This window comes from Hyperolius riggenbachi, chromosome 4, assembly GCF_040937935.1.
Source record: "Hyperolius riggenbachi isolate aHypRig1 chromosome 4, aHypRig1.pri, whole genome shotgun sequence".
NCBI lineage: Eukaryota > Metazoa > Chordata > Amphibia > Anura > Hyperoliidae > Hyperolius > Hyperolius riggenbachi.
In genome coordinates, this window is record NC_090649.1 from 125,845,471 (window position 1) to 125,870,046 (window position 24,576).

Sequence of the window (24,576 nt, forward strand, 5' to 3'; positions counted from 1 at the left end):
CGCTCGGACAGCACGCTGGAAGGGGGGCAGGACAGCACTTCCAGGGCGTACTGCGCCAGCTCGCTCCAGATCTCCATGCGCTTGACCCAATACTCCATGGGATCAACAGGGGCATCGCTGTCAAGCCCGCTGTACGACCCCATGTAGTCAGCCACCATGCGGGTCAGGCGCTGGCTGTGACCGGAGGAGGATGCTGCTGCATGCATCTCCTCTCTAGTCACTGCTGCCGGAGCCTCTACAGTCCTGTAGAGCTCGTGGCTGAGAGACAGCAGGTCTGTGGGGCGCTTGCTGCTGCTGGATGCAGGCACCTGCTGCTGCCTCTGTGCTGGCTGCTGGACAGTGGGGGTGGAAGGCTGGGGGAAGGCTTCCTCCAAGCGCTCAACAAGGGCCTGCTGCAAGCTCCTTATTTGTTGCGCTGGGTCTCCTCCTGCAGGCGGCAGGAACTGGCTCAACTTCCCCTTGAGGCGTGGGTCCAACATCATGCTGATCCAGATGTCCTCCCTCTGCTTCATCTGGATCACCCTGGGGTCCCTGCGCAGGCACGTCAGCATGTGCGCTGCCATTGGGAAGAGGCGGGCCACGTCTGCTGGCACATCGACGTCAGTGCTGTCCTCATCCTCCTCCTCTGCCGCCTCATCCTCTCTCCACCCCCGCACCAACTCAGCTGCGCTGTGCTGATCCCCCTCATCAGCAGCCAGGTCAGGGACCTCCACCAAGTCCTCCTCCTCCTCCCCCTCAGAGGTGGACTGCGCAGCTGGTTGCCGCTCCTGCTGGTCCAAGGCTGCCGCTCCCTGTTCCAGCAAAGCATCGAGGGCCCTGTTCAGCAGAGAAACCAGGGGCACCCACTCGCAGACCATAGCATGGTCCCTGCTCACCATGTTTGTGGCCTGCAGGAAGGGAGCCAGCACTAAGCACACCTGCTGCATGTGCCTCCAGTCATCATCGGGGACGATGGACGGGAAGTTGCTGGTCTTGTCCCTTCTCAGAGCTGCGGAAACAGTGGCCAGGGCAAGGTACTGTTTGACAGCGCGCCTCTGTTCAACCAGACGCTCCAACATCGCCAGGGTGGAGTTCCAGCGAGTCGGAACGTCAAGGATCAGCCGATGGCGTGGCAGATCCAGCTCCTTTTGCACGTCTTCCAGGCTCGCACAGGCTGCAGCCGAGCGCCGGAAGTGACGCACAACATTCCTTGCCGTTTCCAGCAGTTCGCCCATCCCCTGGTAGGTGCGCAGGAACTTCTGCACCACCAGGTTCAGCACGTGGGCAAGACAGGGGATGTGGGTCAGGTTTCCCCTGTCTATTGCGGCAACCAGATTGGCCCCATTGTCGGCCACCACCTCTCCGACTCTGAGGCCTCTGGGGGTCAGCCAAATCCTCTCCTGCTCCTGGAGTTTGGCCAACACATGGGTTGCCGTCAGCTTGGTCTTCCCAAGGCTGACCAAGTGCAGCAGCGCTTGGCAGTGGCGGGCCTTCACGCTGCTGCTGAGGCGGGGGGTTTGGCCAGGTGTGCCGGAGGATGGCAGAGGATCGGAGGAACCTGCTGCAGTTCCCCTGAGCCTGCGGGGTGGCACCACCCACTGTGTTGCTGCTGCTGCTGTGCCCGCTGCTGCTCTCCCATCCTCACCCCCTTCCACCAAGCTGACCCAGTGGACAGTGAAGGACAGGTAGCGGCCTGTCCCGAAGCGGCTGCTCCAGGAGTCCATGGTGACGTGGACCCTTTCACCAACCGCGTGCTCCAGCCCTCGCTCCACATTGGCCATCACAAAGCGGTGCAGTGCAGGAATGGCCTTGCGGGAGAAAAAGTGTCTGCTGGGGAGCTGCCAGTCTGGGGCTGCGCAAGCAAGCAGCGCACGAATGTCGCTCCCCTCCTGCACGAGCGTGTACGGCAGGAGTTGGGAGCACATGGCCCGTGCCAGCAAGCCGTTCAGCTGCCGCACGCGACGGCTGCTGGGAGGCAGAGCCCTAACCACCCCCTGGAAGGACTCGCTCAAAAGGCTCTGGCGTGGCCTTTTGCTGACACGGGAATCAGCAGACACAGCAGAGGAGGCCACTGAGGACTGGCTGCCAGAACAGGCCTCAGTGTCGGCGGCAGGAGTTGCAGAGGGGGGAGGAGCAGTGCGTTTCCGCACTCCTGCTGGTGCTGCTGGAGGAGCAGGAGGGCGGGTGGCTGCTGTTGCTGCTGCTGCTGCTGAAGGCTGTGCAGTGATGGGTGTGGTGCCACTGCCAGCACCAGATGCCTTCAGCCTCTGGAACTCCTCATGCTGGTGGAAATGTTTAGCCGCAAGGTGGTTGATGAGCGAGCTGGTGCTGAACTTTAAGGGGTCTGCACCTCTGCTCAACTTCCGCTGACAGTGGTTGCAAGTGGCGTACTTGCTGTACACAGTGGGCATGGTGAAAAACCGCCAGATTGGTGACAGAAACATCCCCCTACGGCATGGAAGCGCTGCTGCCTGTCTCCCTGTGGTGGTTGGGGGGGGGGCTTGGGTGCGGCTGGTGGTGGTACTGGCTGATGCTGCTGCTGCTGCTGCTGAGCCTGAGACACCAGCAGGCTGTGGGACGCTGCCAATGCTTGCAATGATGCGCCTCCTTGCAAGGCCCACAAGCGCATCCTCCTCCTCCTCCTCAGAGCTGCTGAGGACGACATCCCCTGGAGGTGGTGGCACCCAGTCTCTGTCTGTCACCGGGTCATCATCATCATGCCCCTCCTGAAACATGTCCTGCTGGGATGATGACCCCCCAAACTCCTCTCCTGATGCATGGATGGGACGCTTGACTGTCGCCACAGTCTTGCTGTCCAATCCCTCCTCCCCCAAAGTGCCCATCAGCATCTCCTCCTCAAAATCGCCAACAACAGCAGACAATACCCTGATGGTGCCTGGGGTAAAAAGACTGCTGAGTGACAGGTCGGCGACTGATGGTGAACTGGCCTCCTCCCCAGGCCCTGCTGGGCGGCTGCTGCGAACAGGGGTGGTGGTGGTGGTGGTGGTGGTGGTGAGGGTGGAGGCCTCGGATGCAGAGCTGATGGCGGGCTGCTCATCCTCCGTCATGAGTTGCACCACAGTGTCTGCATCCTTTTCCTCAATGGGACGTTTCCGACCCGGCTGGAGGAAAATGGGAGCAGGTGCTACACGCTGCTGCTGCTGTGTCTCTGCAGCGTGAGTTGCAGATGCTCCTGCTGGGCGGCGCCCAAGGCGTCCACGGCCAGTGGCTATGGGAGGAATGTTAGCCACTGACGCTGCTGCTGCTGCTGCGGAACTGTGCATGGTGGCGCGCCCGCGGCCGCGGCTTGCCACAATGCTGCTCCCTCTCCTCCTGATTCCCTTGCTGCCCTTCCCCTTGCCCAAACCGCGCTGGCTGCCACTTCCAGACATCTTCAATGTTTTGGGCGTATAGACAAAAGTTTTTTAAAAGGGCGGGTGAAAAGTGGGGTACTTTAATGGAGTGGGTTGGTTGGTGAGGTGACTGAGTGAGTGTCCCCTAGTACAGTAAGTAAGTAGTAACAGTCAGGAAGTACAACTAGCAGTTACAATAATCAGTAGTAATCACAAGTAAATTTAGTGTGTGTACACTCAGACAGTGAGTGCACGCACGCAGGAGCTAGTAGCCTATGAACACAGTGACTGAGTGTCCTAGACTCCTAGTACAGTAAGAGTAAGTAGTAACAGTAAGTAGAACTAACTAATTACAATAATCAATCAGCGATCAGAAGGAAATGGAGTGTGGGTGTGTGTACACTCAGACAGTGAGTGCACGCACGCAGGAGCTAGTAGCCTATGAACACAGTGACTGAGTGTCCTAGACTCCTAGTACAGTAAGAGTAAGTAGTAACAGTAAGTACAACTAACTAATTACGATAATCAATCAGCGATCAGAAGGAAATAGAGTGTGGGTGGTGTGTGTACACTCAGACAGTGAGTGACCGCACGCAGGAGCTAGTAGCCTATGGACAGTGACTGAGTGTCCTAGACTCCTAGTACAGTAAGAGTAAGTAGTAACAGTAAGTAGAACTAACTAATTACAATAATCAATCAGCGATCAGAAGGAAATGGAGTGTGGGTGTGTGTACACTCAGACAGTGAGTGACCGCACGCAGGAGCTAGTAGCCTATGAACACAGTGACTGAGTGTCCTAGACTCCTAGTACAGTAAGAGTAAGTAGTAACAGTAAGTAGAACTAACTAATTACAATAATCAATCAGCGATCAGAAGGAAATGGAGTGTGGGTGTGTGTACACTCAGACAGTGAGTGCACGCACGCAGGAGCTAGTAGCCTATGAACACAGTGACTGAGTGTCCTAGACTCCTAGTACAGTAAGAGTAAGTAGTAACAGTAAGTAGAACTAACTAATTACAATAATCAATCAGCGATCAGAAGGAAATGGAGTGTGGGTGTGTGTACACTCAGACAGTGAGTGCACGCACGCAGGAGCTAGTAGCCTATGAACACAGTGACTGAGTGTCCTAGACTCCTAGTACAGTAAGAGTAAGTAGTAACAGTAAGTAGAACTAACTAATTACAATAATCAATCAGCGATCAGAAGGAAATGGAGTGTGGGTGTGTGTACACTCAGACAGTGAGTGCACGCACGCAGGAGCTAGTAGCCTATGAACACAGTGACTGAGTGTCCTAGACTCCTAGTACAGTAAGAGTAAGTAGTAACAGTAAGTAGAACTAACTAATTACAATAATCAATCAGCGATCAGAAGGAAATGGAGTGTGGGTGGTGTGTGTACACTCAGACAGTGAGTGACCGCACGCAGGAGCTAGTAGCCTATGAACACAGTGACTGAGTGTCCTAGACTCCTAGTACAGTAAGAGTAAGTAGTAACAGTAAGTAGAACTAACTAATTACAATAATCAATCAGCGATCAGAAGGAAATGGAGTGTGGGTGTGTGTACACTCAGACAGTGAGTGCACGCACGCAGGAGCTAGTAGCCTATGAACACAGTGACTGAGTGTCCTAGACTCCTAGTACAGTAAGAGTAAGTAGTAACAGTAAGTAGAACTAACTAATTACAATAATCAATCAGCGATCAGAAGGAAATGGAGTGTGGGTGGTGTGTGTACACTCAGACAGTGAGTGACCGCACGCAGGAGCTAGTAGCCTATGGACAGTGACTGAGTGTCCTAGACTCCTAGTACAGTAAGAGTAAGTAGTAACAGTAAGTAGAACTAACTAATTACAATAATCAATCAGCGATCAGAAGGAAATGGAGTGTGGGTGGTGTGTGTACACTCAGACAGTGAGTGACCGCACGCAGGAGCTAGTAGCCTATGGACAGTGACTGAGTGTCCTAGACTCCTAGTACAGTAAGAGTAAGTAGTAACAGTAAGTAGAACTAACTAATTACAATAATCAATCAGCGATCAGAAGGAAATGGGGTGTGGGTGTGTGTACACTCAGACAGTGAGTGCACGCACGCAGGAGCTAGTAGCCTATGGACAGTGACTGAGTGTCCTAGACTCCTAGTACAGTAAGAGTAAGTAGTAACAGTAAGTAGAACTAACTAATTACGATAATCAATCAGCGATCAGAAGGAAATAGAGTGTGTGTTGTGTGTGTACACTCAGACAGTGAGTGCAGTGCGCACACGCAGGAGCTAGTAGCCTATATGAACAGTGACAGTGAGTGTCCCTACGGGTACAGTAAGAGTAAGTAGTAAGTAAGTACAACTAACTAACAATAATCTATCAGTAATCAGAAGGAAATAGAGTGTGTGTACACACAGACAGTGAGTGAGTGCACACACGCAGGAGCTAGCTAGTAGCCTATAAACAGTGACAGTCAGTGAGTGTCCTACTCCTAGTACAGTATAACTACAATACTATTAGTAAAGGACAGCAGAAATACTGGTATAGATGAGAGAAATAAACAGAGGACAGCTGCCCACAGAGGCAAGGCCCCCCTGAGGCCTAAACCTGTAAGCTTGCAGCAGCTGCCTGTCTCTAATGTAACACACAAGCTACTAACTAAAATACAATGTCTATCTAACTAACAACAATATAGGTGTATATGGCAGGTGTAGGTGAGCAAAAACGCTAGGTAAATGATCACAATAGAGCACTTGCTAAGCCAAAGCACAAAGGAGCAACTCTCTCTCTGTACAAGTCTCAGGCAAGCATGGAGAAACGGAACATGGCGGCCGCTATTTATAGGGTAGGGGCTGGCCAGGGTCCCCCTCTGTGATTGGCTGCCGTCAGAGGGCCTGGGAGCCCTCTGATTGGCTCTAAGGACATCAATCTGGGCTATGACGCTATTCGAGCTCGGTACCGAGCTCGAATAGCGCCGGGTTGCTCGAATAGCTCGAATAGTGAATGGGCTATTCGAGTGTACTCGGATAGCCCATTCGAATAGCTACAGCTATTCGGAGCTCGAATACCGAGCTCGAATAGCTGAAAAAGAGCTCGAATATTCGAGCTACTCGAATATTCGAGCTCTGCTGAGCACCACTGACCACTACTAATCACAATGAAATGATCTATATCTTGTTTTTTCCACCACCAATTGGGCTTTTTGGGGTTGATATTTGTTTTCAGTACGGTAATTACTTTATTTTCTATTCATTTTAACCACTTTAGGATCCTTGGTACGCATATCTACGCCCCTTTAAACTTCACGTGCGGAACAGGGGGTAGATATGCGTACTGCTGCCTTACCGTTGCGTTCGCGATCCGCGCGCTGTTTTCCGTCCATCCACCGTCGCAGCCCCCTCCATCTGTGATCAGGATGTGAGAATCTTTTGATTCTCAATCCCGATCACCGTTCCGTGTCTTCCGATAGCTTGCAAACGTCACGCAAGCTCTCAGACCCGACACTTCCGTGTTCGGCTGTGTTCTATTAATAGAAACATGGTCTCAGTAGCACCATCTTGTGGCCAAAAAGTAAAATACACCTATTCATACTCGTATACTGTTTTACATAGAAAGTTTATTATTCTTTTTTTATTTTATTACTTTTAACCCCTTCCAACCCTGCCCCACAGTTACAGAAATAAAACACTTGTTAATTTTTTTTTTTTTTAAATTAAATCATTTAATTTTTTTTTACATAAAACGTTATCTTAGGGACTTTTCTAATATGGATGTCATGCGAGTATATCACTGTTAATTTTGCAAAAAAAAGTCTTGTAATAAGTGAAAAAGTATTAAAAATCCCTAAATGGAAAAATGCTCCTTTATTTCCAGATAAAATATTATCACCATACATTGTACTAGGGACACGATTTAAACGTTATAATAACCGGGACAAATGGGCAATTAAAACGTGTGGGTTTTATGTACCGAAGCAAGTTTTATTTTAAAACTATAATGGCTGAAAACTGAGAAGTAATCATTTTTTTTCTTTTTTTCCTTATTATTCCCTTTACAATGCATATAAAATAAAATAATTCATAGCAACAACTACCACCCAAAGAAAGCCTAATTTGTGGTGAAAAAAACAATATATAGATCATTTCAGTGTGATAAGTAACAATAAAGTTATCGCTGAATGAATGGGAGGAGCGCTGAAATGTGAAAGTTGTTTTGGTTTTTAAGGGAAAAAAACTGTGATCCTGAAGTGGCTAAAGGGAAAGGAAAAAATGAAAAAATACACTATTTCTCCAATGTCATGCCCTATAGTTTTAATATAAACACTGCTACTGTGCATACAACTCACACATTGTATCTGCCTATTTGTCTTGGTTATCACAAGATTTTAACACCTTGAGGACTGCAGGGCTAAACCCCCCTAGTGACCAGGCCATTTTTAGTAAAATTGGGCACTGCAGCTTTAAGGCCAAGCTGCCGGGCCACACAACATAGCACACAAGTGATTCCCCCCCCTTTTCTCCCCACCAACAGACCTCTCTGTTGGTGGGGTCTGATCGCTCCACCCATGTTTATTTTATTTTTTTAAATATTAGTGTTGCCTTTAAAAAAAACAAAAACCTGTTTCTTTAAATCACCTCCCTACCCCCAGCCAGCCAATCATAGCGATCAGCTCTCATAGGCTTCACCCTATGAGAGCCGATCGCTCTCTTGTCCTTCAGGGGGACAGCCGTGTGACACAGCTGCCCCCAGTGCAGCGCTGCTGCTGATCGCAGTGCTGCACCATGTAAATAGACGGCGATCACGCCGTCTAACAGTCTCCCGAGCAGCAGTAGCCGCTCAGAGACTGAAGGCGGGGCGGAGCTCCGCCCCCCAAGCAGAAGATGCGCATGCAGCCTGCGCGCGATCTCCTGCAATACAGAGCCCCAGGACTTTACGCCAATCGGCATTAGGCGGTCCTGGGGCTGCCGCCACGCCCATCACCGTGACGCGGTCGGCAAGAGGTTAATCATGTCCCTAGTACAAAGTATGGTGACAATATAGTATTTGGAAATAAAGGTGTATTTTTTACTTTGGTGTTTTTTTTTTTTTTTTTTTTTACTTATTTCGCTTGCACGTGCACGTGCACAGCAGCAGCACCAGCACCGTCTGACTTAGAAAAGCATCCTGGAGCCATTAAGAGGCTCTAGCAGGACGTTTTTATAAGTCAGCTTGTCATTAAGTGGTTAATTTATTTTAACCTACTTTTTAGCTTGTCTTTATGCAAATTTGTACAATAATAGTAATCAGGAACTATGGGATGGACATATGGAACCTCTCGCACATCTGCAATTTGTGTTGACATAGGCTCTCTAGGATACCTTATCTCTTGCCTGGCCTCGTTAGCAATAGCATAGAAAACAGCCCCAAACCTTCAAAACTGTAGTTCTGTATTCAGGAATACATGGAACAAAGCTAAACACTATTTTAAAGTGAGCCAGAGCCAAAGCACCCTCATGTATTTTACCATATATATCAGTGGGAACATTACATAAAACACCTACCTTGCTCTCTGTTTCATTTTTCACTGTTTAGCTTGCTTCTAATCAGCCCTGATAATATCCTGACTGGGCATTCAGTCTGGCTTTGCTCAGGGATCATTATAGCTGAGTCTGTCTTCTCTGATGTCTTTTCAAGCCCAAGCCTGCCCCCTTCTGGCTCTGCTATAATGACTCAGCTATAATGATTCCTGAGCAAAGCCAGACTGAATGCTCAGTCAGGAATTTTGTCATGGCTAATTAGAAGCAGGCTGAACAGTGAAAAATGAAACAGGGAGCAGGGTAGGTGTTTTCTATAATGTTCCCACTGATATATATGGTAAAATACATGAGGATGCTTGGTCTCTGATTCACTTTAATACACACATAAGCAGTGGAGACAATAAATGAATTGAATGTTTTTTACAAAATGTATGCAAATTTAAATTGCAATTTATATGCAGTGTGGAATTGGATCATTTACATTTGGATGGGTTCAGTTTCAAGTCGCACATATATTTCAACCACATTTTAACAAGTCAGGTAAATTAGTATGTCATTAATCATGTGCTAAGCATAATAGAAGAACATTTGCTAGCATAAGTAAATGTAGGCACTTCATTCAATGGTTTCATTAGAGGCTTCCATCTTGATCCAGATCATATCAAATAAGAAAGGAGACTATTGCAGGCAGGTAAAACTTTAGGTGTACCTGAAGTGACCTGTGACATGACCAAATAAACACATATACACATATGGTACTAGCCGTACTAAGATTTTATGAGAAGTCCATTACTCCAACAGTTTGCTAAATGCAGTCTGGTTTCCTGAAAAGTAAATAGAATTTGAAAAGCTGAGGAACAGTGAGAGACAGCTTGAGATAAGGTTTTAGTACTGAGAAGTTCAAAGGGTTATTACAGCTGCTGCTTTTTTAAAAGGCAGAGTGCAGATTCAAATCTGCAACTGTGACACTCTGATGCAATATTAAAAATAAGCTACTAATGTTCTATTTATGATCCATATTACACATGCAATTCATTATTTCATAAGTTTGTTTTCACTTCAGGCTCTCTTTAATCCAGGCTCACATTCTTAAAATTGTGCATTTGTGGACTTTGGTTGGTATACACACGTGTTAGTATTGTCCACTAGTGTCACATTTGTGGAATTCTTAATTAGTCTGTTCAGGAATCCTTTCCATGCAAAGTAATAAGAAAGACCATCCAGACAGCAGTTAAAATTGGCAATGCAAAGTGCCACCTGTACAAACAGGCTGATATGTCTTTTGGCTGAGCAGTTTGTAATAAACTCCCTTCTGACCAGAAACTGCAGGAAGATGCCCATATGACTGAAGGAGAAGGAGAGAAGAAACACCACCAGGTTAGAAATGATGATCCGTATGATGGTGGCCTTGGATGCCTGTTTGGTGGAAGAAGGTACAGGAACCAGCAGAGTCCTGACGATCTGAGTGGAACAATACATGATAACTGTCATAGGGATGAGAAATCCAAATAATTCGACAGACACGATGATGCCAGTACTCCAGGTGTGGGAAGACATGTTATGAAAACAAGTAACGTTTGCCTGGTCTTCAAAGCGGAAGGTATATAGAGCAACACACCACACAAACAACCAAATAATGATGCATATAACCAAAGTCTTTTTCCGAGACCGCAGAACCCTGGCCCAGAAAGGATGGATAATGGCCACATATCTGTCTACGCTGATGAACATGAGGGTGTAGATGCTCCCGTACATATTTGTGAAGTAGAGGGACTGAAGGAAGACACACACACTGCTGCTCACGTTGACTCCTTCTTGTGAAAAGTGCAGCTTTATGGGTAAAGACAGAACAAGGAAAAAATCCAGAACGGCCAGATTTATTAGGTATATCGAAGTTTCTGTGTATCTTTTCATGGAACAACAGAAGAACCACAAGGCGAAGGCATTCAGGATGAAACCAAGTATGAATATAGGGATGAGGGTTACGTACTGGACAATGCTCATGACATAAGTGACATTCACCTCAGAGCAGCTACTGTTGCTTATAGTCATTATTCTGTTACAAGACAAAATGAGACATTTCATTTTTTTTTTAACCAAACAACTCTAACCACATAACTCCTAATCCCTGACTGGCGACCTGCATTTGTAAGCAAAGGATTGCAAAGACTTGTGTACATGAGGGTTGAACCCAGGCCCGGATTTAAATCACAGGAGCCTACTGGCACAGATGTTTTGGAACCCTAGACGCCGCCCGCCATGAACCTACAAACACCTTCTGAACCGTACCACAAGTGTGCTGGCTGGCCCAGCTGTCACTTCTCCCTTACTTCCTTTGCCCATCGTAGGTAGCTACAGTTGCTCCTAAGTAGCTACTAGAGGAGCCCCAAATATTAGGTAACTTGAGGTGCCCCCGACTGAAGGGAGATCTGGTCAGTGGAATGTCAAGAGCCGAGTAACCTCTCATTTACACTCCGTTCAGGACTCTGCATAGGGAAGGAGGGAGAGAGGCACTCGGGGAGGGGAGTGAGCCATCTTTCTATCATCAGACACCTGTAGGCACATACCTACAGTGCCTTATGGTAAATCTGGCCCTGGTTGAACCGCAGTTGCGGGCCTGTAGCTGCACCTGATTGGTCTCCTTGTGAACCTTTAAAGAGACTCGGAAGCGATCAAAAATACCTCTTTTTATTTCATAATCCTCTTCAGCAGTATCAGCCAAGATGATTCGCTGCATCCCCACGGCTGCCCGTCTGAGGTCTTTATCCCCCCAAATCCCGGGACAAAATCCTATGACTTTCAAAGATGAGCTGTAGCTCTGCCTCCAGTCTATTCAATCACCATTGATCGCTGCCTCTCCCTGCCCCTCTCAGTGAAAGAAGACTGAGAGGAGCGGGGAGAGGCGGTGATAAGCAGTGATTGAATGGACTGGAGGCAGAGCTACAGCCCAAAGCTCTGCCTTCTCCAGGAAGTAACAGAGGATTCTGCCCAGGGGATTTCAGGAGGGATAAAGACCTCTGACGGCCGCGGGGATGTGGCAAATCATCTTGGCTTATACTGCTGAAGAGGATAATGAAAGGATTATGAAATAAAGACATATCGCTTCAGACTCTCTTTAAGGGTTTCCACCTTCCTACAATTAGATCCCCCCTTACCCCTGTGCACCCAGTGGAGAGAAGGGGGCCCGGCTCTTCTGGCTCTGCCACTGAGACCTACGGACCTGCAGCAGTGATGTAGCCTATCTCTTCCCCTGTTGGATGTCTCCAGCACTCCCACTGCAGCAACTAGGTGTCACTGGCTTCTCTATACTCTATTCTATTTCGCCAAGTACGGCCGGACCATGCCCGGATTGGATTTGGCACAGAGATATGGCACAGTGAAAGTAATACAACATTGAAAGTAAGACAACACAGATTTACAGAGACAGCAACATGTTACGAAAAATGAAAACAGTAATACTAGTATGACCTCTAGCAATATAGTGAACAGGGCAGTATCAGCCAGGGTCAGATGGAAGTCAGCAGACGGGTATGGGGGACGTTTGTGAAAATTGCAGAGTTCAAGAGTCTAACAGCCATGGGGAAAAAAGTGTTCCTACGTCTTGTGGTCTTGGTCGGGATGGACAGGTACCTCCGGCCCGATTTGTGCAGACTGAAAAAGCTGTGGCCTGGGTGGGAGGGGTCACGTGTCACGTCACATGCGTCAGACCGAGAGGAAGGCAGAGATCAGAGAAGATAGTGACACCTAGTGGCTGCAATGAGAGCGTTGAAGAAACCAGACGAGGGAATAGGTAAACGCCATCACTACCGCTGTGCTGATTTGTAGGTCTGAGTGGCAGAGCCAGTGGAGCACAGGAGGGAGGCTTGATGGTCAAGGAGAAGGAAGGAAGAAGTCTAGGCCCCTCTTCTCCATTTTTTCCCCCCAATATTTTACGATTGGAGGCCATGGCAAATTCTTATACATTTAAAAAAAAATTGAATGGTATATTAAAGATTGTGAATGCCTAACTTTATAAAGCCAAGCATTTTTTTTTATTTTTTTTCTTGAAACATTGAGCACATGTTTAATGTGATACATAAGTCAGATTTCATTTCAGAAAAATTGAATTGAAATAAAATATATAAAAAACTGTGTCATGTGTAGCCCCCTTAAGCCTGAGGCTTTCCATTCTGTGTATCTCACATTCAGAATCTACATATTTTATTGATTAATAATACACTACTGCTTAACCCCTTCAGTAACAGCGGTCTCTGGCCACTTAAAGAGACTCTGTAACAACATTTTCAGCCTTATTTCTTCTATCCTATAAGTCCCTATACCTGTTCTAATGTGGTCTGTCTTACTGCAGCCTTTCCTAGTTGCACAGTGGCTGTATTATCTCTATTATGCAATCTAATCTTCTTTCCTTTGTAAGCTTTGTTGGGCTCAGGCACTCAGGCCGGAATGTGCTGCTCTGCTTGTGATAGGCAGAAGCTATACACACCCTCTCCGCGCCCCCTGCAGACTCTGTATGAATCACAGACTGAGCTTCTCTCAGCCTATCACATGCTGGTTAGCAGCCAAGTTTTTTGTTTGTAAACACTGCCTAAAACTGTCAATTACAAGCCAGGATTGCAGCAGGGAGTGGCAGAAACAGCACAGAGGGGCCCAGGAGAACATAATGAATAGAATGGTATGCTTTTTATTGTAAGAATCTTAGAGTACAGATTCTCTTTAAGGACCAGAGACCACTGGTACCAGAAACCGGTGCATAAAAATGAATCGCGGCACTGAATTCCCGCTGCCGCCACTGTCGCAACACACCCATCACCTCAGCCCACCCACGCTGCCATCTCTATGACGGCAGAGCTCTGAACTGGTCAGGAGCCAATTTCATTGGTTTCTGACCCTGTGATCAATGTGTGCCGATGAGATTGGCTCACATTAATGACATGGTCAGGAGCCAATGAAATCGGCTCCTGACCAAATCACAGAGCTCTCCTGTCATACCCACAGCAAGGCAAGTGAGCTGAGGAGGGATCGCGGTGAGTCAAATCTGCGCCCTGGCAGGAACAACAGCCTCAAGACAGGGCATAGATTTTAATAACCGCCTTGTGACCTGGGTTAATGTTTGAACTTTTTAAATCAAGGAAAGTTACTATTAAACTAACTATAGCCATTGCAGACTAGGCTACTGGGCAAAAACTACTAGACTGTACTCAAGGCCCATCACTATCTGACTGTGTAGTTATATTTGAAAACCCTACACAATAAACATAAAAGCAACTATTATTATTTATAAAGCGCCAACATCTTCTGTAGTTCAACAAGCTGACGCATTTGCACACCCATATATAAAAAAAATGGCGTGCAAGGTACAGAAATAAGAGTAATGTGAACAGAGAAGCAAGGCTGTACACAAACTGCACCACCAAAACTATTCAGAAAAATACAAATTTTATTGAACATCAAAGAACCATAAAAACACATAAAAGGGGGTCCTAAAACCCACTAAGTCAAAAACCCATTATAAAGACACACGATAATGCCTTAATAAATAATGCTTCACCGACCAGGCATACTGTACCGACCAGGGACTCCACGGAATGTAGGGTAATAAGCTCCAGATGAAGTGATCATAGAGATCACGCCACGCGTGGAGCCTCACATGCCTCCCTCAACCTGAGATTATTACCCTTCATTTCATGGAGTCCCTGGTCGGTACAGTATGCCATAACATTTGGTATTCACATGTTAGCCAGCTGTATACCTGCTCACCATCATCTCATTGTTTGCATCACGTTATTTAACTAGCATGTTTATGAGCATATGCCTTATTGCACGTTAGGTGATTGATTTTTTTCACCCATCTATTTTTCCTTTTATTCACACTTTATTAGCAACTGTTTCCAGTGCATGACCCGGGTCTCCATTCTTTACTTGGGACTCTTATCTTGAGCCTCAGGTTAAAGTGTATTGTTCTTTCAGGCTACATTCATTTTATTGAGGTGAAGCATTATTTATTATGGCATTATCGTGTGTCTTTATAATGGGTTTTTGACTTAGTGGGTTTTAGGACCCCCTTTTATGTGTTTTTATGGTTCTTTGATGTTCAATAAAATTTGTATTTTTCTGAATAGTTTTGGTGGTGCAGTTTGTGTACAGCCTTGCTTCTCTGTTCACAACATCTTCTGTAGTGCTGTACAGAGTCATGTAACAGTCCCTCAGAGGGGCTCACAATCTAATCCTACCATAGTCGTCATATGTCTATATCGTGAAGTGTATGTATCATAGACTAGGGCCAATTCAGGGGAAGCCAATTCATGTATCTGTGTGTTTTTGGGATGTCGGAGGAAATCGGAGTGCCCAGAGAAAACCCAAGCAGACACAGGGAGAACATACAAACTCTGTACAGATAGTGCCCTGGCTGGGATTACATCCGGGACCCAGCACTGCAAGGCGAGAGTGCCAAGATACGCCACCGTGCTGCTCACTAGTATACTATAGTGCATTCCTTTGTCTACTGTTAGTAGTATACAGGCCTCATTAAGAGGGATTGTATTTGAGGTGAGAGGTAACTGTAACACGTGGTATAAAGTAATTTCATGCATTGAGGTTAAGACTCAGTTCCCACTTGCACCGGATCAGTGGAAGCGGGCAGTGTAATGTCCACTCTGATGGTATGAATGTAGCCTGGGGCAGATGTGTTACTCCCATAGGCTATGTTCATTCTCCGCTCAAGTGGGAACAGAGCCTTATTCACAAAACTAGTTGACCTAAGCCTGTTTAATAACTGGCTCTAGGTCTCTTCACGCCACCGCTGCCACCGCCAGTAAGTGCACACGCACTCGTGCACCTCCACCGCGCACGCACGCTCGCCCATCCGCCTGGCTCCCTGCCTGACCTCCTGTCCCAACGGTTGTGTGTACTGCGCACATGCACAGTACAAAAAAACCCCCGGACACACAGCCAGGGACAAGAAGGATGACGCAGGGACAGTTAGGTTTTATTGTATAGGATGCACCCCATGAATTATCTTTGTCTATCTATTTGTCAGCTTCTCTATAGAAGTTCTTTTCATCACTTACCAAGTAAAAGTAAAGAATAACTCTGAAAAAGTTATTAGTAAAAAAACTTAAAGCAAACCTGAACTGAAAATATTGAGATCATTAATTGTACGTGTAGCAGCAACCAAAAATGAAAGCTCCCCATAGCCTCATGTTGCAATTATCAATTTAAAGGGTTACATTTTAACTCTGAAGTCTTCACAACAGCCAAGTCAATGTTACCTATACTCCAGTGTATTTAGCTCTCTTTTGTTATCAGCAATGTTTGCTCATCCAGATAAAAGGAATTAGCTTCTTTTTTATATTCCACTCACCTTTGGACTGCTTTATTTGCATACATGTAACACTGCTGTGTTAATTCTTTTAATGCAGTAAAATAAAAAGTGGACACAGGCAGGTTCTAAGCAGGTGGAGTACTATATGTACCAATGGTTACCAAACTCATGGTGTGACATGTCATTTTTGGTACGCTTTAACTTTGATATGACTTTTTTCTTCTTTCTTTTTAGTACTTTTTTACTTTGTAATGGGCGAATAAAATTCAAAGGAAGCTGGGACTGAAATAGAAAAAAAGACAGATAAATCAGGAGCCAATATAGTGTAGTATTACAGAGAATTAGATAAAGGACACAAGTAACCCGGAGCACCAATACAGTGTAGTATTCCAAAGAACTGGAAACACAGCCAACTTGGGCCCGTTCAGACTGCACGCGTTTCCAGCCGCGTTTTGGAAACGCGTGCGGGTGGCCCGACACGCAGGACATCAGACAGTGCATAGAGTGCACTGTCTGATGTTCACACTGCATGCGTTCCGGACCTGTGCGGTCCGGGAACGCATGCTGCACGCAGATTTTACAAAAACGCGCGGCTATCCCATTCACTTTTCAGTGATGGGATCAGCCACGCAACGCATACGAACGCGGATGGCGTGCGTTCGTACGTGTTGCGTTCTGCATGCGTGGCCGTCCGCGTTTTGCAGTCTGAACGGGCCCTAAAGGAATCTTCCAGGCAGGGGCGTAACTACAAATCACAGGGTCTCTCAGCAAATCTTTGATGGGGCCTCCCAATGTTCACATTATTTTCCTTGCCTACCCCTGGTGACCCTCATGACCCTCACAGCCCAGGGAGGCATCTTGCAAGGGTCGGAAAACTAGTGTGGATAATCTTCACACCTATAATAATTGTAGCCACAGGATGGACCCCTTTATCAGAGGGAGTGAAATAGTAGTTGGGGGACCCCTTACTGCTCTGGTCCCTCCTGCAGTCACAGGGGCTGCTCCCCTGTAGTTATGCTCCGGCCTTCAGGGGCTTCTTCCCCTTATAGGCAGTCAGAAGATTGGCCAATGACAACGTGATTCACTTTATCTTGCTCTCCTGAAAAGTTCTGATGTCTTCCCCCTAAACTTAGTTGGCTTGGGGTGCATGACTTAGGTGCCTAATAACTGTTATTATCAGGAGTAAATATATTATTTCGGCACTGCTCAATTCGGGCGGGGAGAGCCGAACGACGGCTCTTCCTGCTGCCGCCAAACTCTGAGGCGGCGTTAAATACTATTCCGCCTCCGAGTTGTTGCAACTCGGAGGGAGATGTAATTCTGGGTCCAGCAGCCACCAGAGCCCCTAATTACCGATAGGTGGGGTGCACATCATAGCATTGCTGGTATGATGGCGCCCAGCTTCGGCGCTCGGCTCTCAGAGCCCCTGGCCGAGGTGAACTGATTCGATTATCAGGATATGGCAGGGATAAGCTGCCTCTATAACTAAATAAATGCAGCTAAGCATTCAGCATTTCACCACCTGATATAGGTGCACGCCATCTCATGGGAAACAGATTTAGATAAATACAGTAAGGGTCAGTTCACACTTGTTTTAAAAACGCATCCATGGAACCATTTTTTGGCCCGGACCAATACTGGAGTCACGTATACTAATGTTAAAAATACCGGCCGTCTTCACACACTGTAAAAATGGACCTGTGGGCGATTCGGGGGAACTGGGTAAAAAAACTGAACGGAGAGTCCAGATTTGCAGGTTTTTCAAGGACCCCGGGTACTCGCGGAGGCAATGAAAGGCAATACAAAAACGGATCTCCCTCTCTCTACACAGAGAACTTTTGCACACAAAACAGAGGCAAAAACGGATTGCCTACTGCCTGCTCCTCCCCTCAACATCATCCAATAGAAACACACATGAATTTAAACGAAATGTATGCTACAAAAGGACAACATTTTGAAAAACTGATCAGTTTGAAATGGATCCGATCTTCAACTGGACAAGTGTGGACCGAGCCTAAATAATAATAGTAATAAAAAAAAAATGCCTAAGCTGCCTACAGCCTGCTGCTTTTACTTTTCTCTATAAAATGCTGGTTGTCAGCTGCTTCATTTCAGTACCCCTTACAGTAAAACGAGTGCTTTGAGCACAGTGACGATATAATACTCAAAAAACAATAAAAAGCATGACAAGCGCACACAGAAAACATTACAAAACAAAACACAGGGCATTTGTCTGTTTACACATACAACTATTCCTTCCCTGTCTATAAAATATCTGTCCTGCACATACAAGCCTCCAAGTCTTTGTTATAGTTTTCATTTTTGTAATTGGATAACCAATATTTTTCATCATTGGCATGTGCATATAGTCTGATGTGTAGGTTCTCCACATTAGTGGGCATCCTGGTAAAAAGGGGTGGCATTCAGAGTGGGCTCTTCCTGGAAGAAGAACTGAGAGGAGGAGGTGTATAGTCCCAATGTTAGGGTAGCCCATTGGCGTAACAGCCAATATTTAAAGAGGACTTTTCCACAGAGGCAGCCTGTGGGGGATGCCGAGAATCTATCATAGTCTTTCCCTCTCCCCACTCACTCCATCGCCTTACTCCCCCCTCCATAGCTCCGGAACATAGTAGAACTATAGGCTAGCGATAAACTATAAAGAACTCGGCCCGAGACCGAGGGGTCATGTCCAGATTTCTGCTATTTTTGCATTTGTGCACCTCGCTTAAAGGGAACCTGAAGCAAATAAAATTATTTAAAATAAATACATGACGTAGCTGCCAATGAATATTACATACTAACCTCGCTGAAAGTTCCTCTCAGAAGCTCACTATTTTCTTCTTACAGTGATCCCTTCCAGTTCTGACAATATTTTGTCAGAACTGAAATATACCAGTTGCTGTCAGTTATATATCAGCAGCTGTCAGTTACAACTGATTGTGCAAGGTAATGTCCATGTTTCCCTATGGCTCAAGTGCGTGATATTACAGTTTAACAGTGTGTTGAGCAGGAAGCTGTTATGGGGTAATGGCCATTTTTAAAATGGAGGACGGAGAATTCCCTTGATAACAGTGGACAAATGGGGCACAGGAGAGGAGAAAGAGATTAAGTGGTAGACTACACAGGATGTTAGTTTGACCTGTGTATGGTTATTTTGACTTTTTATTTTCAGTTCAGGTTCTCTTTAAAGAGAAACTCCAACCTAGAATTGAACTTTATCCCAATCAGTAGCTGATACCTCCTTTTACATGAGAAATATAATGATTTTCACAAGCAGACCATCAGGGGGCGCTGTATGACTGATTTTGTGCTGAAACCCCTCCCACAAGAAGCTCTGGGACCGCGGTACTCTAGGCAAACTGCCACAATGTAACAATGTTCACAGTCAGGAATTAGCTGTTTACAGCTGTCTCTAACAGCCAAAACAGCTAGGAGCAGCTACATAACCTGCCCACAGTAAAAATGTCACCATGTAATAAATGTCATAATGTAAATCGGGGAAAGGAAAGATTTTACAATGAGCAAACACTGACTAAATCATTTATACATAATTATGGTAAAAAATGAAGCACTTTTTTTACTACATTATTTTCACTGGAGTTCCTCAATTGCTATATTCTTGCATGTTTCCAAGTCCTACTACATTTTAGTTGCTATTTGTTGTATTTTACTGTTCATCCTAGTTTTACAGAATAACCAGAAAGCTTATGGTGGTGACCCAGAACCGCTAGGAAAGTACAAGAGGCTATAACAGACCTCTTTTACTAAAAATACTATTCTGAATATAAAAAGGCAAAATTATATTTAGCATCCTTTATTGTTCTGCAACCTTTTGCTTTAATTTTGGAGATATGGAGCAATTAATGGGACTAATGAAACTAAGCAGAGATATTATTAGAGGGTGATTTTTCATTTGATTTATATGTCAAACACTTTCAGAAGCATTTCTGGTTAACCCATAGCGAAAGTAGAAGAGGGTGTTAAGAAAATAATACCACGATGTATGGTAGGAGTAACTGACAGCAATGATTTGTAAACAGCACTCTAAATTATTACAAGAAGATTTTAAGCTTTCTTTCATTACCGTGGCCCCAGATCAACAAAAAAGTTTACCAAAAACAAAGCTTTAAAAAAAGTTGTGCTAAAAACAGGGGGGGGGGAAAGTAAAAATTATTTTTATAAAGCAGAAATGTATACTTACAGTAATTGTGCTATAGAGGCTCCTGGCTCCTATGGTGAGATGTACAAGATAGAATCAATGACAAAGTGGAAGATTATTTTTTGTATGTGGCATTTTGTGCCATCATTTATCATACATAACCACTTCCCCTGCATGCAGTCTTCTGCAATGCATGGCAAATGACTTTTACATGTGTTCTGTGTCATGTTTGTGTGACTTGGCTGCTACCTCAGAATTTACCCAACCTGTCTGTGGGAGGAAGCTGTAGATTAGCTGACAAGTACTTGCATGTCTGCTAAGCTCAGTAAGATGAAATAGTGCACACTTTATAAACTGTGTTTATAAACTCCAATTAATCTCAGGAGATTCACAGGGGAAACAATCAAAAGAACAGTCCAGTGTGAGGAAGCAAGGAAAAAACAAAGCACATCCATTTAAACATCTTCACTTTGTTCCAATTTCTTAAAAACTTCCAGAGTATAAAAAAGTTAAAAAAGGTCGGCATAGGAAATTGACACCTAAGCTTATTCCAGAGAATGATAATGTCATGTACCTGATGGACAAGTGTCTTTCTTCAACAAAACTATGAAACAATATATCTACAACAGAGGGGATAAAAAAGAAGAAAGAGGAAGAAATTGTGAAACAGTGACATGCGTTAGTAGGCAAAATGACAGATAGCTTCTGCAAGGGTAATTATATATATATATATACATATATATATATATATATATACATACATACATATATATATACACACACATACACACAACACTTCTTATTTGGTATTATTAATTTACTATGAAATACAGTTAATTGCCAGTTATCCGGCAGAATTATAATTAATAATTCTATTTTATTTTAATTAACTTACTGTCAAATAGGCAACTATTAGTACTATCAGTACTATTAAACTATACATCTATGAATGAGGGGGAAAAAAGAGGAAGAAAATTGTGAAACATTAAAATGCATTTGTAAGCAGGATGACAGAAAGCTTCTGCAAACGTATATATTATATACACAACAAGTATTTTGTATTATTAATTTACTATCAAGTACAGTAAAGTCCCAGTTATCTGGCAAAAATATTATTAATACTTATTATGTTTTTTTCATATACTGTATAAGTCCCAGTTACCAGGAAATACAATTTATAATTTATATATATAATTTATAATTGTATATATATATATATATATATATATATATACATATATATATATATATATATATATATATATATATATATGTATATATTAAAACATTTTTTTCATATATTTACTATCAAATACAGTAAAGTCCCAGTTATCTGGCACAGGCAGGGATTTTTGTATTTCCAGTTGCTCGAGAGTTTATGGAGGCGGGGCCTCAGTCTTCCCCAGAGAGAAAAAGAGAGGAGGGAAGAGACAGAAAGGAAGTGCACAGTTTTGTGGATAGAGAAAGGCAGAGGAGAAATGGTCAGAGATAAAAAAAAAAGGCAAGGCATCCATCTGAAAATGGCGCCTGCGAATAATGGCGCATACTACTCACCAAGAGAATTTGCTTCTTTTGTACTCGCCGGGGTCTACATCCCCCCCGACGCAGACACCAAGAGTGCCACGCGCACCCTATGTGACACCATCGCGAAATGGAAAACGGCCCTGCCAGACTCCCTCTTCATCATTATGGGGGACTTTAACCAAGCCAACCTCCACTCAGAGATGCCACGCTACGTACAACACATCTCATGCCCAACCAGGAACCAGAACACTCTGGATCATTGCTACACCATCCTCAAGGGCGCTTACAAGGCTACCACTCGAGCAGCCCTCGGCAACTCAGACCATTGCCTCATCCAACTGATTCCTACCTACAAAAGGCGACTTGAGAACTCCAAACCAGCCCTTAAGACATCCAAGAAATGGACGACGGAAGCGAAGCTAAAACTACAGGCCTGCTTTGACTGCACCGACTGGTCAGCCCTTGCCCCACAGCACGGCGACCTAGATGAATGGGCAGATAGAGTCACATCGTACATCAATTTCTGCGAGGACATGTGCATCCCGTCAAAGTCCTATAGGGTGTACCCCAATAACAAACCCTGGTTCAACAACAAGCTACGCCTGCTACGTAGAACCAAGGAGGAAGCCCACAAGAGTGGCAATCGGGAGGAGTACAGGAAGGCCAAAAACACCCTCAACAAAGAACTGAGAGCGGAAAAAAGAAGGTTCTCTGATAAACTGCGGCTGAGCCTCTGCTCAAATAACTCGCGCGAAGTCTGGAAAGGTCTCAAGGTGGCAACAAACTTTAAGTCTCCCCCTCATCACACGACTCCCAGCGCTAAGCTAGCAGAAGATCTGAATAGGTTCTACTGTAGGTTTGAAGACAACCAAGAAGATGTACCCTATGACCAGGTGCCACCGGTCACGACCTCCCAGGCTCATACTAGCCCAGGCCCCCCAGCCGCACTGATGGTCTCAGAGGCCGAGGTTCTTAGACACCTTAAGCTACTCAATCCCAGGAAAGCTTCGGGCCCGGATGGTGTGTCAAACCTCTGCCTAAAAACCTGTGCAGACCAACTGGCCCCAGTCCTCACTTCCCTGTTCTCACAATCCCTAAAGGAACACAGGGTTCCCTCTTGCCTAAAAATCTCCACAATCATCCCCATCCCAAAGAAACCAGGTGCCACTGACCTAAACAACTTCAGACCTGTCGCACTGACATCAAACATCATGAAGGTCTTCGAGAGGCTGGTCCTCTCCCACCTGAAACACACCACCAAGAATCTGATGCATCCTTACCAGTTTGCCTACAGGGCCAACAAGTCCGTGGAGGATGCCATCAATATCAGCCTGGAGCACGTTCTGAGCCACCTAGACAGACCAAATACCTATGCCAGGATCCTCCTCTTGGACTTCAGCTCTGCCTTCAATACTATCAGCCCCGACATTCTCTTCGACAGATTAGTTCTCCTCAATGTGCATCCCAGCCTCTGTAGCTGGCTGAAGGACTTTCTCACAAACAGGACTCAGACAGTCAAGCTGGGCACATTCTCCTCGCAGATGCGAGTCACCAACACGGGTGCCCCCCAGGGCTGTGTCCTGTCCCCAATGCTGTTCTCGCTGTACACTAACTTCTGCACCTCAACAAGCAACTCGGTCCAGGTCATCAAGTTTGCAGATGACACCACCATCCTTGGTCTTATAGATGAGAGCGATGAACGAGCCTATCGCCAACAGATTACGAATATCTGCAACTGGTGCAAGACAAACAAGCTTGTACTGAACACCGCCAAAACCGCAGAACTGATCATTGACTTCAGAAATGGCCGTCCTGAACTCCCCCCGGTCCACATCGAAGGCACTGAGGTTGCCAGGGTCCTGCACGCGCGTTTTCTAGGCACCACCATATCCAGCAACCTAAAGTGGGAGGAAAACACCACAGTGATTCAGAAGAAAGCTCAACAACGCCTGTTTTTCCTACGTCAGCTGAAAAAGTTTGGAATGTCGCAAGACATTATGACCTGCTTCTACTCTGCTGCCATTGAGTCAATACTTGGCTCTTCCATCATCGTGTGGTATGCAGGGGCCTCTGTGAGGGACAAGTACAAGCTACAAAGAGTCATAAAGTCTGCAGAAAGGATCATCGGTACTCCCCTCCCACCACTCAACCTTCTCTTCTCGTCCAGACTGCGCTCAGGGGCCGCTAGGGTAGCAGGTGACCCCACCCACCCAGGCAACCGCTACTTCAGTCTTCTCCCTTTAGGCCGCCGCTACAGGTCCTTACCCACCAGGACCACTAGACACAGGAACACCTTCTTTCCCCAAGCCATTGATCTCCTCAACGTACCCTCCCAATCGCACTTCCTTGCTCCAGCGCTTACACCCTGGTAGTTAGCCCACCCATGTTACATCACCCCAACTAGTTTAGAGTCACTTTAACTACTCTACTGCCCTCTTTACTTAAATTACTCTACTTACTGTATATCTGCTTGTCTTCAATACTGTATATCTGTATAACTTGTACAATACTGCATATCTGCATAACTTGTCTTTTGTACTACTCGAGCCTGTATGTGTCAAAAATAATTCCAGGTACAACCCCTGTACTTGGCCATTAAACTTGATTCTGATTCTGATTCTGATGGTGTTGAGGCTAATCCGTTTGCCACTTTTCGCTATTTAACGTTAAAGACTTATTGTTATTTAACGTTAAAGCCTTATTGTTATTTACCGTTAACACACAGAACCCTCTCTGTACCTAT

At 45.6% G+C, this 24,576-nt stretch overlaps 1 protein-coding gene across 2 annotated transcripts; it reads right to left on the bottom strand.

Moving 5' to 3' along the window:
- Positions 1-9,189: 9,189 nt before the first annotated feature.
- Positions 9,190-20,508, bottom strand: LOC137570507 (G-protein coupled receptor 55-like). 2 transcript variants are annotated; one of them, XM_068279186.1, is made up of 3 exons: positions 20,352-20,508; positions 16,190-16,432; positions 9,190-10,885 (listed from the first exon to the last, which is right to left on the bottom strand). In XM_068279186.1, the coding sequence occupies exons 2-3, from the start codon at positions 16,213-16,215 to the stop codon at positions 9,919-9,921; spliced, it is 993 nt and encodes a 330-aa protein (XP_068135287.1). In that variant the 5' UTR covers positions 16,216-16,432; positions 20,352-20,508; the 3' UTR covers positions 9,190-9,918. The 2 variants fall into 2 exon arrangements, with proteins under 2 accessions (XP_068135287.1, XP_068135288.1); XM_068279187.1 differs by lacking the exon at positions 16,190-16,432.
- Between the last annotated feature and the right edge of the window lie 4,068 nt (positions 20,509-24,576).

Excerpts from the sequence above, each read along its gene's own strand:
- LOC137570507 (XM_068279186.1), bottom strand. The coding sequence starts at position 16,215 with ATGTATGCAAATAAAGCAGTCCAAAG. Across the intron at positions 10,886-16,189 it reads GCAAATAAAGCAGTCCAAAG|AATAATGACTATAAGCAACA; the intron begins GTGAGTGGAATA and ends GTCTTGTAACAG.